The 26,401-nt window shown below is 41.7% G+C and overlaps 1 protein-coding gene across 1 annotated transcript in view; it reads left to right on the top strand.

The window, feature by feature from the left end:
- The window catches only part of LRRK1 (leucine rich repeat kinase 1), a 758,414-nt gene that overhangs the window by 577,606 nt on the left and 154,407 nt on the right, over positions 1 to 26,401 (top strand). The window contains exons 22-23 of the mRNA XM_086958057.1: positions 1,716 to 1,879; positions 4,898 to 5,037. Coding sequence (XP_086814183.1) covers positions 1,716 to 1,879; positions 4,898 to 5,037 — 304 coding nt within the window. The remainder of the gene's footprint in view (positions 1 to 1,715; positions 1,880 to 4,897; positions 5,038 to 26,401) is intronic.

Below are 26,401 nucleotides of genomic sequence, written 5' to 3'. Positions count from 1 at the left end.
GCCTGCCTCAATGCGGCCGCCAGACTATTTACAGGCACCAGGAAGTTCGACCACATCTCGCCACACATGAAAGCGCTGAATTGGCTCCCTCTAGAGGCCAGAATTCAGCTGAAACTTGCATGCATTATACACAAGGCTCTATACACAAACTCCCCTGCTTATCTGGCACAGAAATGTGTGATATCCGGAGGAAGCAGGAACTCCCGGTCTGCTAGAAACCTCCTACACCAACCCGCCTACTTTCAGAAAAAAAGAACCTACAACAAGTCGTTCACCAGAGCAGCACCAAGAATTTGGAACTCTCTCCCAACTGCCATCAGAAGAATCCCTTCTCTAGCACGTTTCAAAAAGGAGGCCAAAACCTTCCTCATGGGTAAATTCCTCGTCTAAGGCCTGCCCTCAACCACCACATTGTGCCTGAGTAATCTAAGACTACTGCTTTCCCAGGTCACCAACTCCTCACGCCGAGATCATATGGGTCCTTTGTTGTTACAGACTCTGACGGTGATTGTAGCCTTACATGTTGATTTTGTATATTTCTGCACTTTAAACCTTTTGTTTGTTCATCACTGTATACCGTGTAAAGCGCTCTGATACCTTCACAGGTCTAGTTCGCACTCTATAAAAACACAAAAGAAATAAATAAATAAATAAAAATATCTACAATGTCCAACCCAGTGCTCCATGTTGCTTTCTCCCTCGTTTCCTTGTGTGTGTGCTTTCCAGCCTACCTCCCCTGGGTTTCCCTCATGTGATTTCTCCTTGCAATCCCTGCCCTGCACCCCTCTGTGCTCCATGTTGATCTTTTCCTTATGTGTTTACCCTCTGCAAAACACCCCTCGACTTCCAATGCTCTGTGTTGTCTGCTTCTGTCCAATTTAAAACCACACACTCTGTATTGCTCTCTCCCTTGTGTGCTCCCCAACCCCTCCCTCCCCCGCCCCACATTACGTTGACCAATCCTGTACAGTATAGGCAAAATATGCTTTTTGGCAAAGCCATTAGGTCTTAAAGGTTAGACCTATTGGCTTTGATAATGCTTGTTGTTTAAAGAGGACTATTTTGATGGCTAGGAATCATGGATGCCAGGCTGCCGCAAGAGTGGTAGGGGCCGCTTTTCTCACTTTGTCCCAGCTGGACTTATAGAGAGCTGCGTAAATGAAGGTAAAGCCCTTGTAACAGATGTTGGAAATCAAAACCATTGGAAACATCTAAATGGGTTGATTTTAATAAATCCATAAGCAGTGAAGGACATGGGTCTACAGCCTTGGTCCATGAGAGTTGGATTTGTTTCTCATTTTCAGGATAACTAAAGGCTGTGTTGATTTGTTCCATTCAGATTAATTGTATGTAAATATAATGTATGTGGCTATCCTGAAAATCCACCATGGATCTGCTACTCATAGGCCAACGTTGGACATCCCTGGAATAGACTTCTTAAGGTGGAGAAGGATTCCTCTCGAAGGAGCGGGCACCACCCTGGAATCCAAATTCAGCCTTTGGACTTGCGTTCTTTTTTGAGTACTACACTATTGATTAACACCTATGATTCCAGTTTAATTATTTTTTTTATTGTGCAGCTATATACATCTTTTTGCAAGAACAAATGAAGAACGGATACACCTCTTCTTTATTGTTTAGTGCTCCGAACACATGGTGCAGTGTAACATTTTAGGTTTTCCACATTTGTTTCATCCTAAGTATATGTCTTTCAGCTCTATGAAAATAAGAAGAACACCAGGTCCAGGAACAGAAAGGTTGCTATTTACAGTTTTACTGGAAACCAAAGGAATCGGTGTAGCACGTTCAGGGTGAAGAGAACTCAGACTGTCTACTGGCAAGAAGGCCTGCTCGTGACCTTCGATGGCGGCTACCTCAGGTAACTCACCAGAGCTGTTTGGAGGAGCTCTACCTCAGTTAATGTGTCTATGGCAGGTTAGGTACCACAGTTAATCTGCTAGTGGTCTTTAAACGTGCGTCCTGAAAATCAATCTGTGTGTTATTTTTGGTTCCGGTAGTGTATACATTTGGAGGAAGCAGCAATCTTAAGCAATCACATGTTGAGTTTTGGAGTTTTGTGCTAGTGGTCACCTATAAACTGGTGGTTGGGTATTCCAGGTAGTCCATGGTGATCTTCCAATGCAATTATGTCCGGTAATTTCTAGTTCACTGTAGAGAGCATTAGGCACAGGTAACATGTAGGTGACTTTAAAGTGCAGGCATCTCAGAGAATATGTCTGAGTTTTGCCAGGGCACTTGTCTGAGATACTGTTGACTTTACAACATGTAATCTATAGTTTTAATTGAAAGACTAGTTACTCTAGGTAGTATACAGGTTTTTTTATTCATGATCCGGGCCGGACTGGCCATAGCGGGCACCGGGCAATCCCCCGTTTTTGTTACAGGGCCGTTTTTGCAGCATAGCTGCAAAATCGAGCATGTACCAAAATCAGCCGAAAACCGGCCCGGCAAAGAGCTCGGCGGCACCTCCAATCACCCCAAGTGGGGAGGGGGGGCCGGTCGAGCACTTTGCCAGGGCCAGTTGTGGTTCCCAGTCCGGCCCTTTTCATGATTGCGTTACACAGCAAACCGTATCAGAGAATATTTAGCTTTAAAACCGATTTTTCAGCGAACAGTACAGTTACCACAAATAACCTGCAGTTTAATGTACAAATACCTTTCCTTAGTTTGTAGACTGCGTTATTGGACTTCTTTCTCATTTTGATTTGTTGGCGGTTATATCAATAGGTACCTTATAGAATTCTTAGGCTACATTAGCAGACTAGCTCATTGTGAGTGGCTCGAAATTTGCAAAATGTACAGTAACTCCTGGTACCACACAAATCAGAATTATTTGTTTTGCATATTTTATTGCACCGGCATAAATAAGTGTGATAAAAATGCAACCACCGTTCCTTCTCGATAGGTCCAAACTGTCAGATTTTTAAAAGGAGAAGGAAAAATACTGGAAAACGTGAAATGTGGTGGGGTAGACACTAAAACCTGCATGTTAGGCCCCATTTTATGGACAAAACTGGGACTACCCCATAAATTCCAAACACCGTACTAGAAAAATTCTGAGCACATCAAGACTGATTTTGTCGCTGCAATAATTATCGCATATATAACTAGGCCACTCATAATAAGGTGCAGAGTGTAGCAAAAAGCACATGTAGGTGATTTTACAGGACTATTACTTTGGGTTATCAGTGGATAATTTTATAGGGCAGCTATTGTAAATTTTGGGCCTGATTCACAAGGGGCCTCCACACTCAAGGTGGAGGCCCTCAGTTGTGGGCAAGTCTCCTCACTTGGGTGGCATCTCTGCCGTCTCATTGTGGAGATTGCACCCGAGTGCAGAGACTCCCCCACGACTTTGGGGCCTCCACCACGAGAGCGGATGCCCTTTGTGAATCATGCTCAATGTGTTGGTTAATTGACAGGGCTTTTAACTTCAATACTTCAATATTTATTTTTTCAACTGGGTAGTGTATATACCAAAAGCATTTTATTTTCGAGGCGGAGGGAAAAGGGAAAAAGAAGAAAAAAAGGAGGGAGAAAAGAAAGTAGGAAGAAATATAATATCTCAATTTTATGTATGTTAGCTCCTTCTTGACTTTGAGAACAGGTTTTTTGCTTTGTTGGTAAATTTTAGGTCTGGCACTTCTAGTGCTACTTTTGTAACTTTACAAGACAGTTACCTCCAGTAATCTGTAATTTACTTTACCGAGCTCTCACATCTAATGATAGTAAGTGCCTTAATAAGGCACTTATCACAATTATTATCTCGGGGATGGTAGCTCAGTTATCACAGCTAATATTGTGGTGATTTTGCACTCAGCTCCCTTATGGAAACTGTAAGTGACTTTGTGGGGCCACTTCCCTCATGCAACCTTTAAGTAGATTCCAGAGTAGTTAACTTGGTCAAACTCTCAGTGACCCTGGAGGTGGCAGTCTCAGGAGATCTGCTTGTGATCTTTGGCTAGCTCAGGCACTCTACCCATGATCTTTGGTGGCAGATCATTAATGTTTTACTGACCTGCAGAGTGATCATTCCAGTTTACCAGGTAGTGACTACACCATCAGTAGCACATCTATAAGCGTCCTTTAAGAGGAGCTACTTCTTGTAGCCTGATAGTATCATTCCCATAGCCTACCTTGTTAATTGAAGCCCTTGTTATGAGTTGCATGGTACAGGTGGGGTGCACCCACTGTTATAGGTACTTTGCAGTAGCACCCTACTATAACCATTCAGTCATGAGATCAACCCCTTGGATTAGGTAAATGACTGTGCAGACCTGGAATTATTGGGCCCATTATTTCCTATTCTGAGGGAATTGAAGCACACATTTTTACAGCCTGCCTGATCAGGTGGTAAATGTACACATTGGCTTCTATGCAGGTGAAGGATAAACTGAAGAATTTGCTGAGGATCAGGGAGGAAAGGATAACATGTTAGGTTGTGAGGGGATCATTATATGCTCCCCCATGTCTTTGCTGAAGGTTGAATGTGGGCCTGCGAATGAGGAACGCCACAGTTTACCAGGGCAAATTTACCCTCCTGGTTTTCCAGCAGCTAAACTCAGATTCTTTGCTCCTGTACATGGTGAATATCCAGATGGGGAAACAATGGCTCACACGTGATTGAGCGGCCAAGAATCCCAGAAGGGAATTCTGCTCTGCTGAATGTATAATCATGGCCCTAGTAGCCTTCCTTCATTACTGACACTAGAAACGACATTCCTCTAGTTCACATTGTCTGGGGCAGTAATGCAACATGTCTCATTTCTAACCAAGATTACGTCAAACCCCTAATACTGCTCATGACTCGGATCACTTCTGTGTAACCCAGCTTTTGTCGCTCAGTATCATTGATACGTTTCTCTTTGTTGTCTAGTGTTGAATCATCGGATTTTTATTGGAATAAGAAGAAGAGCGAAGGCATAAAATTGATTTGCCAGTCCGAAATGAGAGATTTTTCAGCAATGGCTTTTATCACAGACCATGTGAACTCGCTCATAGATCAGTGGTTTCCAGGTAAGGTGACTCTGAATTTCTGGGTATTTAGTTTGCAGTGAATTGTTTAGTTTCATTTGTGTGAGCTGCAAAGATTTCACCTCGCAGAACATCTTCTTTGTGGTTACATGCAGTGGGAAAACAATCTGTAAGTATATATTCTCTTCAGAGAGAGGGCTGAGGCAGCTGGCTTGGTCTGCAGTTCTGCTTTGTAAAAGAAAAACAATCTCTGCTCCACTGTCTTGCGTTTGCAGATTGAGTCTGAAGTTTATATTTCATCTAGGTCATCTTTCTCTTTGACAGTCTCATTGTAGTATGCCAGGACGAAAGAGATATTTGCAATTGTTTCTTCATGAAATCGGTGCATTTGAGAATGTGAACTACGTGGCACAGGGAAGTACAAGGAAGCAATCCCTGTTTAATGCCAGGCTTTAGCTACTGGTACTGACAATGTAGGTGCCTACACACACCCTTACAATGGTATCTTGGGGTTGGTTTGTGACGCTCAATTCCCCGTTTCAGAATCTTCAGCACTACAGGAGAGTTCCTTTCCTACTACCAAAAGGTCTCTGTAGCCAATATCCCCCATTTGTATTTCAGAATACTCTGCTTGAGATCACCTGTACTTTTGGATTTGCAGGGAATGGGCCCTTTAATCAGAGTCTGACCGCACTGATAAGTTACCTGTTCTTCAATTCTCACTTTAGTGTAGTGCCTTGTGTTGTTTGTAGTAAGGTTGATGGTAATTGATTATGGGGAGATATGAAAACTGCTTGTATGTTCTTACAGGTGACTGGAGAAATATTTCCTGATGATAAGTCTTTTTTAAATTGTAACGGGGACTGAAACAGTGACTAATTTAAACTTCGAAGAGGTTGGCTTTATTTGAGAGTATTCATCTTTGGGTATTTCTCCGTGAGTGTTCAGAGCAAACCACTGTACCCTCTATGTCCTCTGTGTTAAGCGCCTCACCTATTTTACTTTGTTCTTTTTTGTATATAATGCATATTTGATTGTTTTAGATTTGTTTTCTCATAAAGGGGTCAAGGGGGTGGGGTTATCAATAAGGTTGTATACTAGTATATAGATAGTTATGATTCTTTTTTGTAATAGATGAGTTCCTGTACATAAACCCTCTCTAAGATTTTGATGCACTAGATTCAGTTTTTTGGATAAAGTATTTTCTGAAGATTAAATATTTTTAAATTCGTTTCTCATTGTTTTGTCTCACTTAAGGTGCATTTTACTGTGTTGTTGCTATACTTTTTAGTGAAACCCCTTATGCTTATCAACGGGTACACTCTGTGGAGTTGGTCTGATTCAAGGCACAATTCAGCACCATTTAATCTTTGTATATCCTGCACTCTTTAACAAAGATACTTTCATATATACCTAAGCTCGCACACACAGAGGTATTCATAGGCTAGGTGTCTACTGCAATGGCCTATTCTTAGGTATCCCTGACAAACCTCTAAAAAGCTTTAGCACATCCAGAACTTTGTGTTTAGAGTAACAAGTCAGTAAAGAATGTCCAGTCACGTAAATTTGGCTGTAAAAAACCTAAACTGGCTAGTGGTGAAGCAAAGGATCAGCTTCCCAACTTTCTGCCTCTAATACTAAAGAGTAATTCAAGAAGTACCTGACAGTCATCCTTTAGGTATAGCAATCAGCTATTCCTCCGAATTTCCATAGTTAAAAAAAGCATGTTGGAATGCACACTTTATTACCTGGAACACAAACTGTGGAACTTTCCCCATCTGTGTCTACAGTATCAGAGAAGTCACCTTCTTTCATTAAGGCGCCTCAGTTACTACTATTCTGCTAACTCGTGGTTTTGATTTTTCTTGTGATTCTGGTTGCATCACAATCGGCATTAGGTCTACAGTCTACAGGTTCTCATTTAAGTCACCAAGCGCTCTACAAATAGAAAAAGTAGAACTACTTTCATCCCTCCTTCTTTTTTCGAGAACTTCCTAGCTTACCCCTGCTAGAATATTCCACCTGATTGAAATTACAGAGCCACAGGACTGTTCTTCCAGTGCTGATTGATTTTCTCACATTAGATAATGTTCTGAGGTTTCTGGTACTTAGGATTGTTATTTATTGAAGTATTTTGACATTTACGTAGCACTCCTGGACCTCCACCGTACTAGGGTACTTTCCAATAAAACCTTCAGAAGTAAGAGGGTTATATTGCGATGGAAATAGGGAACATTAGCAGGTGTAAAGAACGTTGATCCATGCTTGATAGACAAGTTATCAGTTTGTTGCCATAAATTCCAGTAAGTATTGTTTGAAGATATGGACCGTTGCATGTTTTTAGAAGGTAGTTTATGGTATCAAAGTTCTGAGGGACTGGAGGATGAGAGTTCCAGCTTGAAGGGTGCCCCTGAGGAAAGACTGTGAATAAGCACTACAAGTTATTAAAATTGGAGAATCGTAGGAGAGAATTCTGACCTTTTCGACTCCATTGACTGCCAAAATCATCAAATCATCAGTAAGTCTACAAGGCAGGGTGGATTGTTATCATTAACAGCCTTCGTGGACCAGGCAGTAGATTGTAATTTAATTCTGCTGAAATAGGGAGCCGATGTAGTTTGTAGAAGATAGGTGAAATGTGATCAAATGTTCCTGCTGAAGGAACGTCCCTGGCTGTGAAGTTGAGCACTGCTCCGAGCAGGGCCAATAGTGATTGAGGAACTCTACTGAGAAGAGTATTGCTGAAATCAAAACAAGAATTGACCACAGTTTGAAGGGGCATTTTTAGCAGATCAGGAGGGAGAAGGGAATAATGTTTTTAGTGTATGGCAATAAATGTTTGTTGATTTGCCTCATATGAGAGATAAAATTGCGGGTAGATAGGGTGAAGCCGAACAATTTGATGAGGTTGTTGTGGGCATAAAGCCACCCAGATTTGGAGAGCCAAGAAGCTTGAAGTCAAATATGCATTTGGTTGAGGTTGAGAGGAGGAGACAGTTTGTTTTATGTGGGTTAAGAAGAAGGAAGTTCTCATGTCTCAAAGTTTTACGGTGAGATAGACAGTTCCTAAGGAGTTAGACATCCACTAATGTGGAGGATTTTAGATACAGTTGCATGGTGTTTGTATATTGGTGAAGGACAATGCCTTCATTGATCAAACTCCTGTGGAGTAACTCTTCCTGTAACACCAAAACCTACCTAATCTGTCTACTCATCATGCTCACATAAATTATAATATCTCATTCTGCTTAACCTCTCCTTGATATCTCACAATATTTATTCTTCTTTACCCTATGTTATCAATATTATTTTCCACTTAGATTAAATCACTCTAATAAATTATCATCATCATCATAAAATCTTTATTTCGGCAATATTCCATAAAAGAGACAAAACAGTAAAATGCAAAATTCATGGGTGACATTTCAAATCACTATAGCAAGGAGGCAAAGATTCCCCATGAGTTTCCCAAAGGGAGCAGTATGGCAATAAAAAAGTTATCACAGTCAAAAGACAATACAAATTATCGAAGCTCTAAAGTCTGCGTGTCATAATCACATTCAGGTTTTGACAATTAAGAACCTTCGCTTGTGCCACATTGCTACCAAAAATTGCGAAACGGCAAAAACAATGGGTCTGGATGTATCTGTTTTTAGGACTCTAAAAGCATACATACAGTGTAAAAAACCCAGATTCTTACAAAGGGGTACAAGCCAGTACTTCCTGTACTTGTGGTAAGCTGGACAAAAGAAGAGAGCGTACAGATAATTTTCCCTGTCACAGTTACACCCAGGACAATTTTCCAAAGCTGGTGATGACCACCTACTAGTAAAGGCGCGTAAAGGTTTAACACCGTATCTCCACTGTATATACAGTTTTCTTGCCAAAATAGGATAAATTTCATCCATAAATTGTTCAAAATGATAAAAATCTTTAACAATTAAAAAGGAAGCAGTTAAAGTGCCGGCTAAAGAGTTAGACAAGGCAGCAGCATGTTTGTTTTCACAATAAATCTTCGTAAGGTTTTTTCGAGTAATCATTTTGGGACCTTTCTCTGGGTCAGACCATAAGGCGGATAATCCTAGCCTTGCACATTCGTTCTTTATAAATCTGAGCCAGGGAATTTTCCCTGCTCCAGGAAGGCTTAGTTCCTGCTTATAGTGTGCAAGTTCTGGTGTCACCCAGAGCCTACGCCAAAACCATAAGGGTTTAAGCGCTAGCTCCTCGTCAATAGGCCTAATCCCCAAATCAAGCCTTAACGGCAGGAGTGGAGTGCTGGATGGTAGCGCTAGCAACTGTCTTAGGAATTTGTTTTCTGTCTTAATTACTTCAGTCCTGCAGGAGTATCCCCAAAGTTCCCCGCCATACAGAATCACACCCCTAGCTTGCATTTTGTATACTTCCAGTGGTGGACCAACCGGTTTAACCCCTTCGCTGCTCATGACGAGCTCAGCTCGTCATGCAGTACACTGGTCGTGTGCTCATGACGAGCTGAGCTCGTCATGAACAATGGGAAATCAGAAAATGCAGCGCCGCGGGGAAAAACCTCTAGCAGCCAAGGTGTTAATAGAGGAAGTATTGGATAGCTTCAGGATGCAGCCAACAAGTTGGGTCAATTTTAGCTGAGACTTGATTTGCTAGGGGCCCCACGTCAGATTCTCGTTTATGGGAACCCCCAGATAATCAAAAGTCAAGACCCTTTCCAGCCTTGATGTACCTAGACTAGGATTTGGGCGAGTGGTTGCGGGGGGGATTGAAAATCATGAACTTGGTTTTGAGCGAGTTTATCTACAAAACCTCTCCCTCTGCAAAATTCCTCAAAGCCATCCAATATGCGCTGAATCCACATTGGGGACTTAGATAGCAAGAGGGTGGCGTCGGCAAACATAATCGCAGGAACCCTGCAGCCTGCCAACTTTGGGGCATCGTTATTCTGCACTCCATTCAGGTTGCAGATTACCCTGTTAACATAGAGGCAAAACAGGGTAGGTGCAAGCACACACCCCTGCCTAACCCCCATGCCAACGGGGAATCTTGCAGACAGTGCACCATTTTTCCCACATCTGACTTGGGCGAAATTCGCCTCGTGTAACCTCATCAGTATGGTCAAGAGTGGGACCGGTATGCCCAGTTCTAAATTATACTTAACTCTTATTAAAGTTGTTCATCAACTACTTGAAACTAGAGAAAAGTCTTCAGTTTCCTTGAAGAACAAGACTAAGCCAATAACCAACAAATGTTTAGCAATGATTAGTAACCACTAGATTAAACCCTAACTTTGGGTTAAGGAGTAGTGTGCTTCCTGTCCTAGTGCTTTAATGCCTCTCCCAAGGTAGTAAGCACTATACAAATGCAAATACAATATATCACAATTAACCGCAAACATTGCGCAGCCCATCACACATAGTCAGATCAGAGCACACAACTACGCAATAGGATGCAGAATGGTCAAACAGATACTGAGAGATCTGTGCCTTGTATTTAGAGGTAGGCCGAATATCCGCACCTGAACTAAAACGTAACTATAATGCCATTTGATAGGATAACCTATTCTAATTTAGATCAGAGTGGAACCTACTAACAATGGTGGCAGTAGTATCCTCAATCCAGTAACAAAAAAATTAAAATAGGAAACATATGAGGAGATGCAACCTTTACTCTCTTTATTTATCATCACAACTTTATAGAGCCCTGTATCCAAAACATCTTTATTCAGAAAAAGGCCTAGTTGGTTAACAACTTGGAACTACATTAGTGCTTAACTGGATAGGTGTCAATCAGAGGTTACCTCACATGAGATATCTGTTTTTTCCTAGAATGGCCTACAGTTCCATAGCTTTTGAGATGGTATTAAATATTGTACAATGGTAATAAAATTAAGACTAGCAGTAGCCTGTTAAACTACTAAAACACATCCTCAATTGGAATAGAGGCTAGTCTGTAAATAACAAGGGATCACATATGTGCCTCACTAAGAAGCTGCCAAATTGCATTTACTAGTTGAAAGATGGAAGGTTATGTATGATGCCACAATACACCGGAAGTTGCAGGAAGGGTGGAAGCAATTTGTCATGGCCTAGGGACCACGATTTCCAGAGTCTCTAAGTTCCAGCAACCTCCTGTGACATTACCCACCCTCACCTGGGACTCAAAAGAATCCTTTGACAACTGCAGTGCAGGTCCTGCCTGGGCCGCGGTCTGGTGAAGCCCAGGCTAAGGGCAGAACCCTTCTTGCCCGTCAAGGCCATGTAAAGGCAGTATACTAAGGTATTGGTCAACATATGTTTTATTTTGCCTTACAGCATACTTTCATGGTATCTAGTGGGGGTATCATATTGCTAGTTTGCTCTTAAACGATGACAATGCTATTTTTGATCAGGAGCGCTCAACTAAGATGTATTTCTGGACCATCCTGATTGTGTGCCTAAATCAATACTTTTAAGTAATATTGATGAATCAGTCAGGAGGATGGCCACTCAAAATAGGCGTGGCAGTCAAGCCAGTCAACCAGGCCCTCTGAAGTATGAAATTTAATATAATGGTGAACTGTGGAGAAAGCTGGCTATGCAACTTTTTTTAGACACATTGTTGGTAATGCTGTGATGGAAGTGGGCACTCGGACTATGTGTGACCCTGAAGCCAGTAATGGGTGACCTTTGAAGACTGCAAATTTGCTCTACCTATCGGCAAAGGGGAGATTGCTAATAACCACCTATCTTAAGTCGCCTTTATTTTAAATTATTTTTAAGCTATACTTTTTATATATTCCTAACCCCTGTTTTAAGTAAGAGTGTTTTTTGTGTTATTCCAGTCATATGGTAATTGAGTGATCTTTGAACTGGTGGTATGAAACAAGGGCTACTTTTTATTTATTTATTTTTTTACTGTATATTGATGTACTGCATCAGTGCTATATTACTCTGTTATTGCCATATCATAGGGTAATTATTTTAGGATATCTGATGTTATTGATTGGAAGTTGCATTATAGTCGGTCTCACTACCTTTGTTTTTAGTAATCCTTTATGCCTGTTCTAGCTAAGTCGAAAATGGGAAAGAAAACTCACGGAAAGCCAACCTGTAGAAATCAACTTTTAACATCCAAATAAGCATGCAGCAGAGAAATGCACCTTAACTGAGATAGTGTACTGAGAAAGTAGAAGCTTTGAACACACACAGGAAAAAAGAGTCCTCAAAGAAAGACCCTTCTATCAAATGATCGACTATAGTTGGCTAAAATATTAGGCAGGAAACATCATCCACTTTTCAAACAATCTCAAAGAAAGGATGCAGCCATCTCAAATCAAAAGCTCAAGGGGGAATGCATCATGCATTTGAAACATCTTCTCCGTATAGAAGTAAATGTAATTTGTCACAATAGGTTTACACTTTTGGCAATTGAAAACTGTAGTATAGCAGAGGGCGAGAACGGGGTAAGGATCTAAGAAAACAGCTTGTTCATATGGACAAAATCGAAATTATTCTAAGATTAGGAATAATTGTTGGTTAAAAGCCAACAGATCAATAACAGAAGAGATTGGTGCTATGATGAATTCTGTCCTGGAGGTAATGGATCTTACAGCCCTTTCTGAGATAACAAAGGAATAATCAAGTAAAAATGGCAGGTGTTAATCATAGAAAAATTAAATAAATGTCAGCTACGGACATCAACTGCTACTGAATACAGCGAATGATAACAATAATAAACAGATAACAATTGATGCAAGTAATCCCCCTAACTCAGAATTTTAAGCCAAAACTAGTCACAAAGGGTAGGTGAAATGTTAATGCACAATTGTAGAGAAGTTACAGTACCTGCAATTGGTAGTTATGGGGCAAAAACAGTAGGGAGAGTCACATCAGGTATTTCATTAAATGTAGTAAAGCTATGGTTGGATCGAAAAGTCAATAACTGTGTCCATTACCAAAACATTGATACTGGGAGTTCTTTAAGAACTAGTACTAATATATTCAAACTTCCACAGAGTTTCCACAAATATTAAAATTCATTCACCAATAAAATTGATCATATGACTACCTGCAGCTCCAGTTTACAAGTAAGGAAATTGATGATGGTCTTGACCAAGGGACATTACCATCCCATAGGATCCAACATCCAGTTTAAGTCCCCTGAACCCTTTCATGCACCCGTTGGTACTCTAGGGAATAAATGGGTGGTGAAGGCAGATATTAATGTAAAACCAAATGTTTCGTCAATCCATGATAGACGGATATCAAAGTGTCTACATTGCTTGAAGTGAATTGACTCCTTAAGACTGCATTGACCTGGCCCACTGCCATCATGGATACCATTGCTCCCTTGAAGGAGTATAATCCAGAACCATTAAGGTTTTATTTTAGTGTCATTGGATTAAATTCAAGGCTTACTGATGTGGTTTGAGTTAAGTTCATGGAAGCCGATCAAGTATGTATATTCCAAATTAGGCTACTTCTCTCTTATCTTGTTCGGGACACACAGTTTATAGCATTAAAGCATACCAAGAATGAGTGGGACACCTATCATGGGAAATTTACTGTATGGGTCAAAGTTTCTATCAATTGCCAATCCAATTTAATTGACATGGGCTCAAGTGATCTTGTGTTATTATACCTGAAATTTCCCAATTTCGAACTGTGTTATGAATGACTTTAGTCGATGTTCATAATAGAGGCAATATGAAAAATAAGAAATCTGTTAAGTTTTATCTCCTAGGTGAATTAATGTCAGAATATTTAAGTTAATTTTCCCATTGTAGCTGGGGATTTTAATATTGTGTTTGAGTGCATTCAGGGACTTTACAGAGCATGAGGATGAGATACTAGGTATTAAGTTACTAGCTCATGTGCTGCGAAGGTGGCCCACTACAGGGCCAAAGCTCACTAGCATTTCTTTATCACATGGCATGTGTGCCTGAACTGGCAAATCTACATTGGATAAAAATTCATTCCTCACATACAAGAAGGGAACTTGGCTAAGTAACATTGATTATAGCATTAGAACCCGCCATAGAGAGCTCTACCAGCTATTGAAAGACTGCTCCAGCGTTTAAGGCCCCAGCCAAAGGCAAGGGCCTTTAACAAGGGAGTGGGCCTTTAATGGCCGGTAGAGCCTGCCACGGTGGGCTGTGAGGTAACTAAAACAATCCACCCCTAGAGGGCAGAAAATTCTGATTTGTAAAAAACAAAGACCTCATGGAGCCCGACGGGTTTGAGATACCCTCTGGATCTGTGAGGTCTTTGTTAAACATTGGGATGTTGATGCTCTGAGCTTCTACTGGCCATGAAAAGCCCAGAGCACTCCATTGATTTAAATAGAGCATTCAAAATTCCAATATTCTAATATGTTTTACTTTGTGATCGGCAATGGAGTTTTATGCTCAACATAATAATAAGCCTTTGTCTTTGACCCTCAAATGTGATTATTTATACAAAACATCAAAGGTGTCATTACCTGACATCCCACAACAATTCCCTTAGCTAACAATTGTAGAAAAGTGAACTGGGAGATAAAAGGTACTGATAAACATACTATAACTGGTGATAGAAAGGCCCTGATTTCTACACACAATGATGTTCATTCTGTGGTTCCGAATCATTTAGGATTTTTTCAAAACTGGGCATTGTTATGGCAATTAGACATGCCAATAGTTTATTATCCAAGCAGAATGTATTGATTGATAGCGCTTGTTCGCATGCAATCGCAAGTCTTTTGCTGTCAAGGGCAAGGACAAAGCAGACATACAACTTTTGCAAAATAATCTTACAGTTTGTTTTTTAAGTTGAGCAAAGAGAATTGAGAATAGCAACATTGGTCGAACCTGTTTGCAGTGGCCAAGAATATAGACTCCCGGGATGTTGGCCACAATAATGTGCATAGCAATTTAGCAACAACAAGCAGACCTGGCATATGTATATAGCGTATAGTATCGGTAGAGCATTTTACTTTTTAGGAGCATTTTGGAGGATAATGTCCGTGTCTGATAATATATTTATTATTAGTCCTTACCTTTTACCCCCAATAGTTTTGTCTAGACAACATATACATTTTTCTTTTGAGATGTATTTTAGTTTATTTTAATGACAACCTTAGAAATGGAGTACTTTCATTCAGTAAATCTCTAATGCCATAGTACATGGTGCTTCCATTCCTCTTTCTTGGCGACGAGACAAATGAATTCTGAAATATAAAATATATCCTGGTAATTATCACCCTATTGGATTCATTTGTAATTCATCCAAGCATTTAACAAAATGTTGGTAGACAAATTGAAGACGTGGATGGCTAGGGCAAACATTTTTTCTCATGTAGAAGAGGGCTTCACGTCTGCAATATCGACCAGCTTTTTCGTTTTGTTCTCTCTTGTATGGCATATTATGCTGTTCAAAAGAAACCACTGTACGCATTGTTCATTTATTAGTGTCCTTTGACATGGTCCCTTGTTAACTCTTCTCGAAGACCCGAGGTGTCATGGGTGTAGCGGGGAACGTACTTTTATTGATTGTTCACCTTTAATGTAATAATTCTGCTAAGGTACTATGGGAGGGCCAATATGAGAATATACTGAACCCATTTGGTTAACAACGGGGTTCAGTAGAGATGTTTCTAACACCAACACCTTTTGCATTATTTATCATTGCTGCAACCTTTTATCTCCAAGACTTTGAAAATGATGCTACTACTTCTACTATGAGTCTAAAAACCAGAATAAATCAATGTATGTCCTTCTGTAAAAAATCATGATGTTGAAATGAACACCTCCAAGATCACATTAATGGCCATCCGCCAGAACAGATCTTTTTGAGGTACCTTATCCTAGGAGGACACTTCCCTTAAAAAGTATGCGAGTCTAACTCCTTTGGAACGAAGCTTGCAAACACTTTGCCCTGGTCTCCTTACATAGTTAAGAGCCAATTGACCTTACTTCTTAGAGTTACTGCTACAGCAATTTTGCCAAGAGTTTTGCATGCTATGCTATTTCTACTGTAATAGTGGAATGTCGTGCTAAAGCAGTGACAGCGCTTTCTATGGACAAATTAGTTGTGACACAGAAGACTTTCATAGATTCTTTTAAAACTGCAACGAAGTTCTACTATCCCAGTACGTTTGGATCGGGGTCTAAAACAACACTCAACAGATAGTGAATCTCCGACCACTTATGTTCTGGGAACAAACGTGGTTGAATGAAACATCAGAGTCCCTTTAAAACGGCTTGCACAAGATTGTACACGTGAAGAAAATAAGTACTGTACTTAGTTTTCGCCATGTCCTTCAATGGTTTGACACACTGGGGATGTCTTGAGTTTTGAAATATAACCCAGAATCCATAACATCAAATGATGCAAGGCATTTAAAACAGGACCTAGGCATTTTGAATAGAGAAGTGGCTTGCTCATACACCCAAAGAATTTTCTGGATTTTAAATCCACAAAGAACTTTGAGTTATTTAGATCACATTGATCTACCTTTAGCAAAAACATTACACATGAAGTTCGGGCAATTTTGCCGTTAAGTACTATCTGTTACAGATGGTTGAAAGCGAATAATGCTTCCAAACGTTGTTCTATTGTTCGACATGTAAGCAATCTGAAATTCATGCTTTATATTTCTGTCCTATCTACTGCAAGTATAGAATGAAATATATTATTCTGCATGCTGAAATATGTTTGTAGTATTTTAAAATCAAATACTAGAAGCCACTTAGTGTTCACAATATATAATTTTTTTATGACTGACCCATATGTGAGATCAAAGTATTTAGGGCTGCTGCAAGAAACTCAAGTAGGCGTTTAAGACACTCAGTTGTAATATCCTCCTTATTAGATAGTTTAGGGCTAAGATTGTACATACACTTACCCATGTGTTTAATGGGTTTGTATCTATTTTTTTAACTGATTACATCTATTTTATTTTGTGTTTTAATTGATGTATTCTAACAAGTGACATGTTTATTTGTGTAATTGATGGGTTTTCAACCTGAAATCAACATTAAAGAATTAAATATAATTCCCTTAATAAAGTCACCCTCATCAAGTATATTAATTGGGCATCCAGTACCGTAGTTATGAGTTCCATATTCTCTTGTGAGCATTGCAGGTTGTCATCTGGCTATTGGTTTTCGCCTCAGTCTCCAGAAGAAGATACATCTGCTTCTGGGCCAGTTGAAGGTACAACATTTGCATATGGGCACAGTTCTCCTAAAGCTGGTTAAAGCAAAACCCCAGTGGTGAAGCCTTCACAAGACTTTCCTAGCATTTTGTAGGTGAGTTGAAGGTAACTAGAGAGCAAGAGGGGTCTTACTAACCTGTAGAAAGGGAGCTTGTGTCTGAAACAACCAGATTGAAGCTCAGTACCCTATTCATAGTGCTCTTGCGAGGCCTGCACAATTGCCGTTTGAATATGTCACGGAGGCCTTGATTCCACGGTGGTGGATTTAGAAGCTGTGACCACATCCGAACCAGACACATGTCTATTTACGTCTAGAATTCTTACTGACCTAATCCAAAAGAAATGAACAGCCAACCCGGGGAATACCAAGAGCTAAATCTGTGTATTGCCCATTTATATGTTGTGCCTCTGAAAGACTGTCTCAGTGCCAGTATCGTGGTAGGAAAGAACTGATAAAGGTTGTCATTTGAACCAATCTACTTACCTATATTCCTTTATTCTCACTATTGCCCCCAGCCCTGCCTTCTATAGTCCTAGTCAAAATCTGCCAGCACCAGGCCTCCCAATTCCAGCACTGCTCCAGTCCTACTCTTATCTGGATCCAAACTCCTGCCTTGCAAGAACAGTCCCACGATTGGGACCATAACTATGGAGATGTTTTTGTGCCTTTGTACTCTATCCTTCTTCTGTTGTCAGGCACTACATTTTTATAGTCATCTTCTATTTAGGACAGTAGGACTGTCCTTTCACCTGAGCTTCTAAGAAAGAAGTGCATGAATGACCCATACATCTCGCATTTGTAGTTAGAGCCTCACCCAGTTATTGTATCATGGTTTTTCATTGGGTCTTCTAACTGGCACAGCAAGGTGTTTTCAAAGATTCTAAAGTTTCATGCACTTAAAATGTGCTGTATGGTGTGGGAGTTTGAAAAGATGATAAATGAAGGAAACCATACAGGGTTATAGCTGTTTCCGAGTAGGCCACTCAGCGGTGCAACCTTGCCTCTATCCACAAGGTTAAAAACAGGTGGTTCTGAATGTCGTACCCTTCACGTCACTCTCGAGGACTTGCACCCTATGCAGATATAACTTTTGATAATGACTAGTTTCCATCAGTGAAAGGATACATTTCTCAATTACTCATATAGTTTGGAACATCACAACTGTTCCTTAGAATTGGGTAAATACGTATTTGGGATATGTTTTTAGCATGGTAGATCAGTAGCTTATTCACACTCGAGTCCTTTTGTGATACTGCACCTAGAGGAGATTTGTTTATCTAAAGGTAATAGAGTATCTATATTCAAGGGGTCTCAAAGCTCACCAGAATGAACGTGTCCTATAAAGCTATGTCTGTGGTTGGCACACATTCATTCCTATTGTTAAATCCATGTGGGCATGTTAGTGGAATTGGAGCATGACTTTCTCTTTTTTCAAGGGCTAAAGTCCAACCCATATGGTTACTGTGTTGGAATTTGGGACAGGGGTCACTGACCTGGGAAGGTAGTCGCTACATTTGTACCATAAATTGATTGCATTCCCAAAATATGCTAACCATTCAACCCAAAGTCCCTGGTGATTTACAGCTGGAGCTGCAGTGGGTGTAAACAGTTAACCGGCATATAATATTACTTACTGCCTTTGTTTACCCTGAGACAAAAAGCCGGAACTATTCAGCCTCAAGGCCTCTTTCTTCATCATAGTGGGGAGCCATGCATTGCTGCAAATGCCATAAGTTAAAATCAAACCGCTCAAGCATATACATCTGAGACCTCCCATAGTCGTTTTTCACTGCAGCGATGCTAGCCCTCCCATAGACTAATGCTGGGTTGCCTTATTACATTTAATAATTGACACCTTCAGTTTGGAAACCGCTAGAGAAATAGTTCTTGCACTCATTTGAATTGTAATGTAAAATCCTCTTTAATAGTAAAGTTTGATTTCAAATTACTATTTTTAAAATGCCACTTTCAGAAAGTTTACCGTTTTCTGCCCAACAAAAGTGCCTTCCTGCCAGTGTCCAGGGTCATATGACTGTTAATGAATCGTCTGTGGTGTGATGAATAATGCTTCCAGACAGGGTACAACAGATCCTTGGACGTGGGGAATGGCGTTCCTCTCCGAAGCAAGATGGCCTGGGTAGTTGTACCCAGCCCTCCCATAGCAGCACTTTCTGCCATTCAAAATTACTACTTTTTAATCATCTTAAAAATACTTTACCCAGCCCACGCCCCATTGCGATCGGTTAAAACTTGTAACTTTGCCTCAGTCCAGCACAACCAGATACCCTTAGTTGGTGTATCTCGGCTCATGGCCCTATTCTTACCTTACAGTTTAAAAACTTGTAACTCCTGTTATATTGATTGAATTTTTGCAGTATTGGTGTCATTTTATTCAGTAAAGAATTCTCTTATTTTCTAAACTGGTTTATTTTTTGGGGTGATGTGAGGATCTTTCTTCAGACCTTGGGTATGATGTGCTGCAACGTACATGAGGCTCTTACGGGATGTGAATGTGGAGTCTGGGAGGCAATGGAGAAGGGCATTATCTCTATCAAGAGGCAAGAGAACAACAGCCTAAAGTCACTTTCTGGAAAAAATAATGTCACATCCTTTTGAAGTGAGAGCTGGTGCCAGGCTGTCTTTGTTTTTATGTTAATGTGTTGAGGGTGGTGTCCAGAGTGAATACCAGTGACTTGGCATTGGGTGAAACTTGGGCCTCAAAGCCATCAAGATTCATGTCATTGAGTATGTTTGCACTGCTTCCTCTTTGTTGTTTGTAACCTACTACTAAGATGTTTTATGTATGTATAGTGTAAGATGTAAAGCGTCATCGGCCACCAACGATAAAAATGCCATAAATAATTAAATAATCTCAAGTGTAATATATTCCTTTGTGGGACGAAGCTAGCATCTCGAAACTTCTGCCTTTCTTCAAGGTGCAAGATTTCTGCTATGAGAACAAACAGCACTGCATTCACCATGTCACCTTTTGGGCCCAGAATCAAGAGTCGGAATTTCGGCAGTTGTTTGTGTGCACTGGTTATTGTGCTTCTTTTACATAACAAGGGGACCCCTTTCATTGAACCTGGGCTTACAGATAGTTTTAGTGAAAAAACAATGGTTCATACAAGGCCGATTGGTCCAGGTAGAGAAAATATATTTTCACAGAAGGGGGTGAATCAATCAGGGCTCCTTAGGCACAAGTCAGTTTTGAAGAAACTATGTATAGGAAGGGACACATGTGAACATTGTAAAACAGTTCATTTATTTTAACAATATTCACTATATCCATACATGCGGATTATAGATTGTGTGCTCACAGTTTAGTGAAAAAGAACGTGATGTGGTGAAAGAAGAAAGACTCTAAAAACATACATCGCATTGACAACAAAAGCAAAAACTCCTTCTAAAATGAATTCAAGAAATTAAGGAGTTTAGTTGTAGAAGAATCGACGACGTTTCGATGACGTTTCGATCTCAACAATTTGAGATCTTCATCAGGACAGTTGCCTCATGTTTCCAGATGGATCCGCCGCCCATTCCCTTCCTCTATAGACTAAAGCGGTATGCCCAAATTCATCACATGGCCCATTGACTGATTGTCCAATTACTCGCTCCCGGTGTCCTTGGGGTTCCCTCCCACCCCCCTCCAATTTAAGTCTCCTGGGCTCAGGAGCTCCATGGGTAATTAAATTACTCTACAAGACAATTTCTGCGACAGAACAGCCCATGACGCCGTGCTCCCTTCAAGACCCAAGATTTGCCACCCCAGCATCCTACTAGACGCACCGGACATTTTGACAGAGCACATGATGCCGCGCTGGGTTCAAGACTCAAGAACCGCTTCCTGAGGGTCCTAGTAATACCATATTCTCACAATTCTGTCCTGATGAAGATCTCAAATTGATGAGATCAAAACGTCATTGACACTTCCACAGCCTAACTCCTTTATTTGTTGAATTAATTTTGGAAGGAGTTTTTGCATTTGTTGTCAATGCGATGTATGTTTTTAAAGTCTTTCTTCTTTCACTACATCACATTCCTTTTCACTAAACTGTGAGCACAGGATCTATAACCTGCATGTATTGATGGAGTGAATATTGTTAAAATAAATGAACTACTTTACAATGTTGACATGCGTCACGCATGGCATAGGCCGTTCTCTACTTTTAACCTCCACAATCGAAAATGACAAGCTGTCTTCAAAGATCCTCTGCCCCAATCTCTACCCCCTTGCCACCCACCCCCATCAAAACAAAAGGTTGTTTTAAGTTAATTCCTTACTCTGCTGCAAGGCCGGGGTCCAGTAAGGATGCCTCGCTTCTTATTCGAGGTGGCACATCCTGCCTTTCTGCTCTTCATTTTTCATATCTGATAAATTTACTCCGGCAGAATTAGAGTTGGAAAAAGCCCTGACCTTAGCTATCATTTACTTCCTCGACCAGTGGCTGATTAGAAATGTGTATGGCAGTGACTGGACTGATTGCTTGCATTCTTTGGACTAGTTGTCTGGCTGCTCGTTCTAGAGCAGATGCTTGGAGACCTGCATTAGCTAATGCTTTCATCTTTAAGTCGATTTGCGATATAGAGTTTGGTAATGGCACACACCATACGAACAGTAATACCCTGAGCCCACAGTCTCCTTCACATTGCCAAGCCTTTCCACACCTGATTGGCTCAGCTCCAAGGCTATGGTTCCCTCTATAGCTGTCCAGCTCTATCGTTTCATGGCCAGGCAGTGTAATAGAAGCAGGGAGAGAGGGGAGGTTGGGGGGAGGTTGTGGCCTTGAGGCCAGAGCTGCCGATTTAGGAGCTGGGGAGCCAGGTTCGAGCCACTGTGTCGGCTCAGCTTCCTGTGATTCTGGGTAAATCACTTAATCTCCCAGTGCCTACCAAGAAATGAATGTGTCCTTGTGTAATGTAACCAGTGCTCATGTAAAGCGCTCCAATACCTTCGGGTCGAGTTCGCCTTGTATAAATCTGCAACAAAAGCAATAGGAGTTGGAGCCAGGTGGTACGTCGCCCCTTAGCGCTTCCGTAATTGTAAGCTTTGTACATCTTGCTTGGTTGTCTCGCTTCCTCATGAAGGGCTCCTAAAGTCGATAACTTTACGGAGCCTTCGGCGGGTGGAGTGCACCAGAGTCACTAAGGAAAGTAACTTTTGCTTTTTGGCCTTCCTCCAGAGCCAACATCTATATGTCTCCTGTCCACGCCTTCTCTGCTAAATCGTCCTTGGAAGAAATCCGTATCTGGGTGTCATTGTGAAAATACTGGCAAAAAAAGAGCATTACATTCGGGTTTTGTTTCATCAGCTGAACAGGTGTAACCTGAAATGAAAGGAACAAACCCTTGGCTGCCGGCTTAGAATAAACACTGCTCTGGCCGCCACCTCTTCCGTCTGCTGGCCGCGCCGGGAGGTTATGCGCCTCACTGTCTAGAGGTCGTTTTTTATTCTAATATGAGAAGGAAATATGGAGGGAATTCATTTGACCTTTGAATCTGTGATCAGCTGCTAGTATGAGTCCTTTCGAACTAACGACGCCCTTCAGTCTTCTAGTTTATCTGCTAAACCTTTCACCCTTTTCTCATCTCCGTTTTCTTATGTGCGCCCATTTGTCATGTAAATTGCCCAGTGACTTGTCTCTCATTCCCCAGTTGTCTTACTTATTTTTGTCTACACACTTGCTTAGTTTTCCGTCTGTTTTCCTTATTTGTTGTGTGCTCAGCGGTAGTTGACATAAACTTTCACTAGGTGTTCGGTCTTGAATCTGCTTATTTTGGTGGAAATAGATATGTCTTTGTGAGCTATCCGTGGACCCCTCTATTTCCTGGCCACTGTAGGCCTCACACCGTTCTCCCAGCATCAATGTTTACTGGCTTAGACTGGATGAAACTGGGCTGTGGTCCTGCATTTCAAAGTACCACTACTTTTTAAGAGATTTTATTTTTTCTAGTTCTACAGACTTTAAAAAAAATAAATCATAAGTGTAACTCAAGTTGCCACGTTGAAAGGAACCAACTATCTTGCCTTTCTGTTCTTCATGGACGCTAGAGATGGTAAATCCATAAATCTGAAATTCAAACCCAAATAGAAATCCCTTTTAAAGTCTATGCCCGCCATGTGTACAGAGGCAAAGAAGTCAAAGTTGCCAACCTGGTTAATGCTATAGTGTCTAGTAAAAAACCAAGTGCATTTATGAGGGAGATTCCATAACTGTAGTGTGGAACATATGAATTCTGAAGATCATGAAGCAAAGACTGTGCTTTTGGATTCATGCTAATACTCCATATCTCCATCAAGAGACCATGCAACTCCTTTTAGAGGAAGAGAAGTTCTTAACCCCGTACACTGTGTGATGACGTCCACAGGTGTGCTTGTTTTGCTTTCAGTTTTTAAAATGAATATTGCACTTTTTTGGGTATTTTTCAGAATGTCAGCCCTGGCCAAAATTCAGACGAATTTACAAAAGGATCTTTGAAGCTATCATAAGCATTACCCCAGTCAGAACCTACCATTAAAGTGAATTTCGACCTTCTACATAGAGTGTCAGATAAATGTGTATGTATACCGTTATCATGATAGCTGATGAATGACCTACACAAGCTAGGAATATCAGTATATATGTCATGGTTGTTACTAATATACATATTCATTCTACAAATCTGTATGATATTATAGAAAATGCGCACTGCAAGGTGCCAATTTTAATGCGTTCAAAAACACCCAAAGTGCTTCGACCAGACTACCCTGCTTACGGATGAAGAGTGATCAACAGTGTGTTATAAATTAAAATTCAGTGACTGGCAGAAATCTCTCAAGACAGTGTTATATAGACACCACACTGAATTGTCTTCCTCATACAAAGGTGTATATCCATGTAACAGCAAAACACACAAGGTGATGGACGGAATGTTGCACATTGGCAAAACATTCACCCCCAGTCACAGATCTGGGCTTAAGCCATCGTTATTTTGCTCACCAAGCCACCCCAGTTCAGACATGGCCATATGCAAATCAGTCTTGACCCTGTGCCTCATGGGAACAGTCCAGACCGAACTGCCAAACCATGTCTTCCCTGGACCGGAATCAAGCATCCTAGGACCGGTTTCTGGCTGTCAGCCGTCTTCAGACAGAATAGCTTGACTCCGGTGAGCACAGGACCCACGTCTGGGCATACCCTTCCCACATAAGGTGAACAGTAAAACACACAAGTGCTCACTAAGCCACTGGAGTCAAGCTATCCTGGCTGAAGACGGCTGATAGCCAGAAACCACCTAATTTCTCAATTTAGTGGCTTTAAGGGGAGTGGAGGGTAGTAGCTAATGGGCTACTTGCTCTTGGGGTCATTACACCTCCTATATGACCACTTCCTGTGCAGAACAGGCATAAACCAATCCCAGAATTCCTTATTCTACCAAAATCAAAATGGTGGAACCCTTCTTTCGTGGAGCACACCAGGAAGGTCCTGGGGTTCGACTGGCCTGGTAGTGCACCACGCCTCCTAGCATTTCTATTTCTATTTAGGGAGTTTTGTAAAGCGCTTGGTGACGCACAACGGCGTGTCCCCGCGCTAAGGAGAGAAATTTACTGGGATCTACAGAAGTGGCCTACCTTACTGAGCGAATAGTGTAGTTTTAAGCTTGGCTCTAAAGATTAGTTCAGATGGTTCTAATCGCAGTGCCATCTGTAATGTGTTCCATCTAGAGGCTGCAAGGTACCTAAAGGACCTTCCACCCATCCGCGCTCTAGACACCTTTGGAACGACCAGGAGGCCTGCGCTGGAGGATCTCAAAGTACGGGACGGCTCATAAGACGTCAATAGTCCCTGCAAAGGGAGAGGAGACCGCCTGTTGATGATCCGATGGCACGTGCATAGTGCTTTGAATTCTACCCTACTTCTAACCGGGAGCCAATGCAGCGACCGGAGGGCAGCAGCAGAAGCGGCTCTTCTGGGTAGTTTGAGCACCAATCGGGCGGCGGCATTCTGCAGGACCTGTAGGCGGCTAAGATTCTTCTCCAAGGTCCCTAAATAGAGAAGATTGCCGTAGTCCATCTTTGATGTGACTAGTGCATGCACCAAGGTTTGTCGGGCTTTCATAGGTAAAAACTTCAGAGTCTTCCTGAGACTTTTGAGGGTCCCAAAACATGATCCGACCACCTGGTTGATCTGGGGGCCGAAAGTAAGGTCAGTATCGAACCAGATGCCCAGGTTCTTAGCTTTCTGGCACGGGATGGGTGTTGGACCAAGACAAGATGGCCACCATGCCGACGTCCACGCTGATTGGCATCCCCCCACGACCAGCACCTCGGTCTTGCCTCCGTTGAGCTTGAGACAGTTGGCGGACATCCAGGCTGCAAGATCTTGCATGCAAGCTCTGAAGATGTCCGCTGAAAGACCGGGTGCACGCGACAGGGAGATAACCAACTGCGTGTCGTCGGCATACGACACCAGTCGGAGGCCGTAACTCTCTACTAAGGTGGCGATCGGGGCAACATAAAGGTTGAAAAGTGTTGGACTCAGGGACGAACCCTGCGGCACTCCCCGGTCCAAAGAGATCCGTTCAGAGTAGTGGTCACCCTGCCTCACTTGAAAACCTCGGCCAGTAAGAAATGAGTATATCCATTTCAGCGCTGCCCCTCTCACCCCACCTTTGTTCAGACACTGTAGCAAGATGGAATGTGCTACAGTGTCGAACGCAGCGCTGAGGTCTGATAGGATTAGAGCCATGGTTTGTCCCTCATCTGCACCCTGCCTAAGGGACTCGGTGGCCCTAAGAAGGGCAGACTCTGTAGAATGACGGGGCCGAAACCCAAATTGGGTAGGGTGAAGCAGGTTGCCTTCCTCCATATATTTCATTAGCTGTTTATTTACCACCTTCTCTGCTACCTTAGAAAAATAAGGCAGCAGAGAAATGGGGCGTAGGCTGTCCAACTTCTCAAAGCTAATGTTCGGCTTTTTGCGGAGGGGAAGCACCACAGCCTGTTTCCAATCCTCAGGGCATAGCTAATTGCCTACCTGTCCTGATGCCCAATGGGCCTCAGGGCATGGAGTGACATCTTCCAGGTCTGGGGGAAGCCTTGGTTTCATATCAAAGGCAGCAGGGGCTTTGAAGTCTCTGGCCTTGGTATGCAGATTCACTAATCATACTGCTGGAGGAGGTGTGAACACCTTCTTCCAGAGCAAGCATTGTTTCTAGCCTCAAAGAGCACGTCTCTCGCCTGCAGGGGGTCATAAATCG

Source organism: Lissotriton vulgaris, chromosome 2_1, assembly GCF_964263255.1.
Source record: "Lissotriton vulgaris chromosome 2_1, aLisVul1.2, whole genome shotgun sequence".
Taxonomy (NCBI): domain Eukaryota; kingdom Metazoa; phylum Chordata; class Amphibia; order Caudata; family Salamandridae; genus Lissotriton; species Lissotriton vulgaris.
The sequence above is the reverse complement of the archived record's forward strand: the minus strand, read 5'-3'. Positions and strand labels throughout refer to the sequence as shown.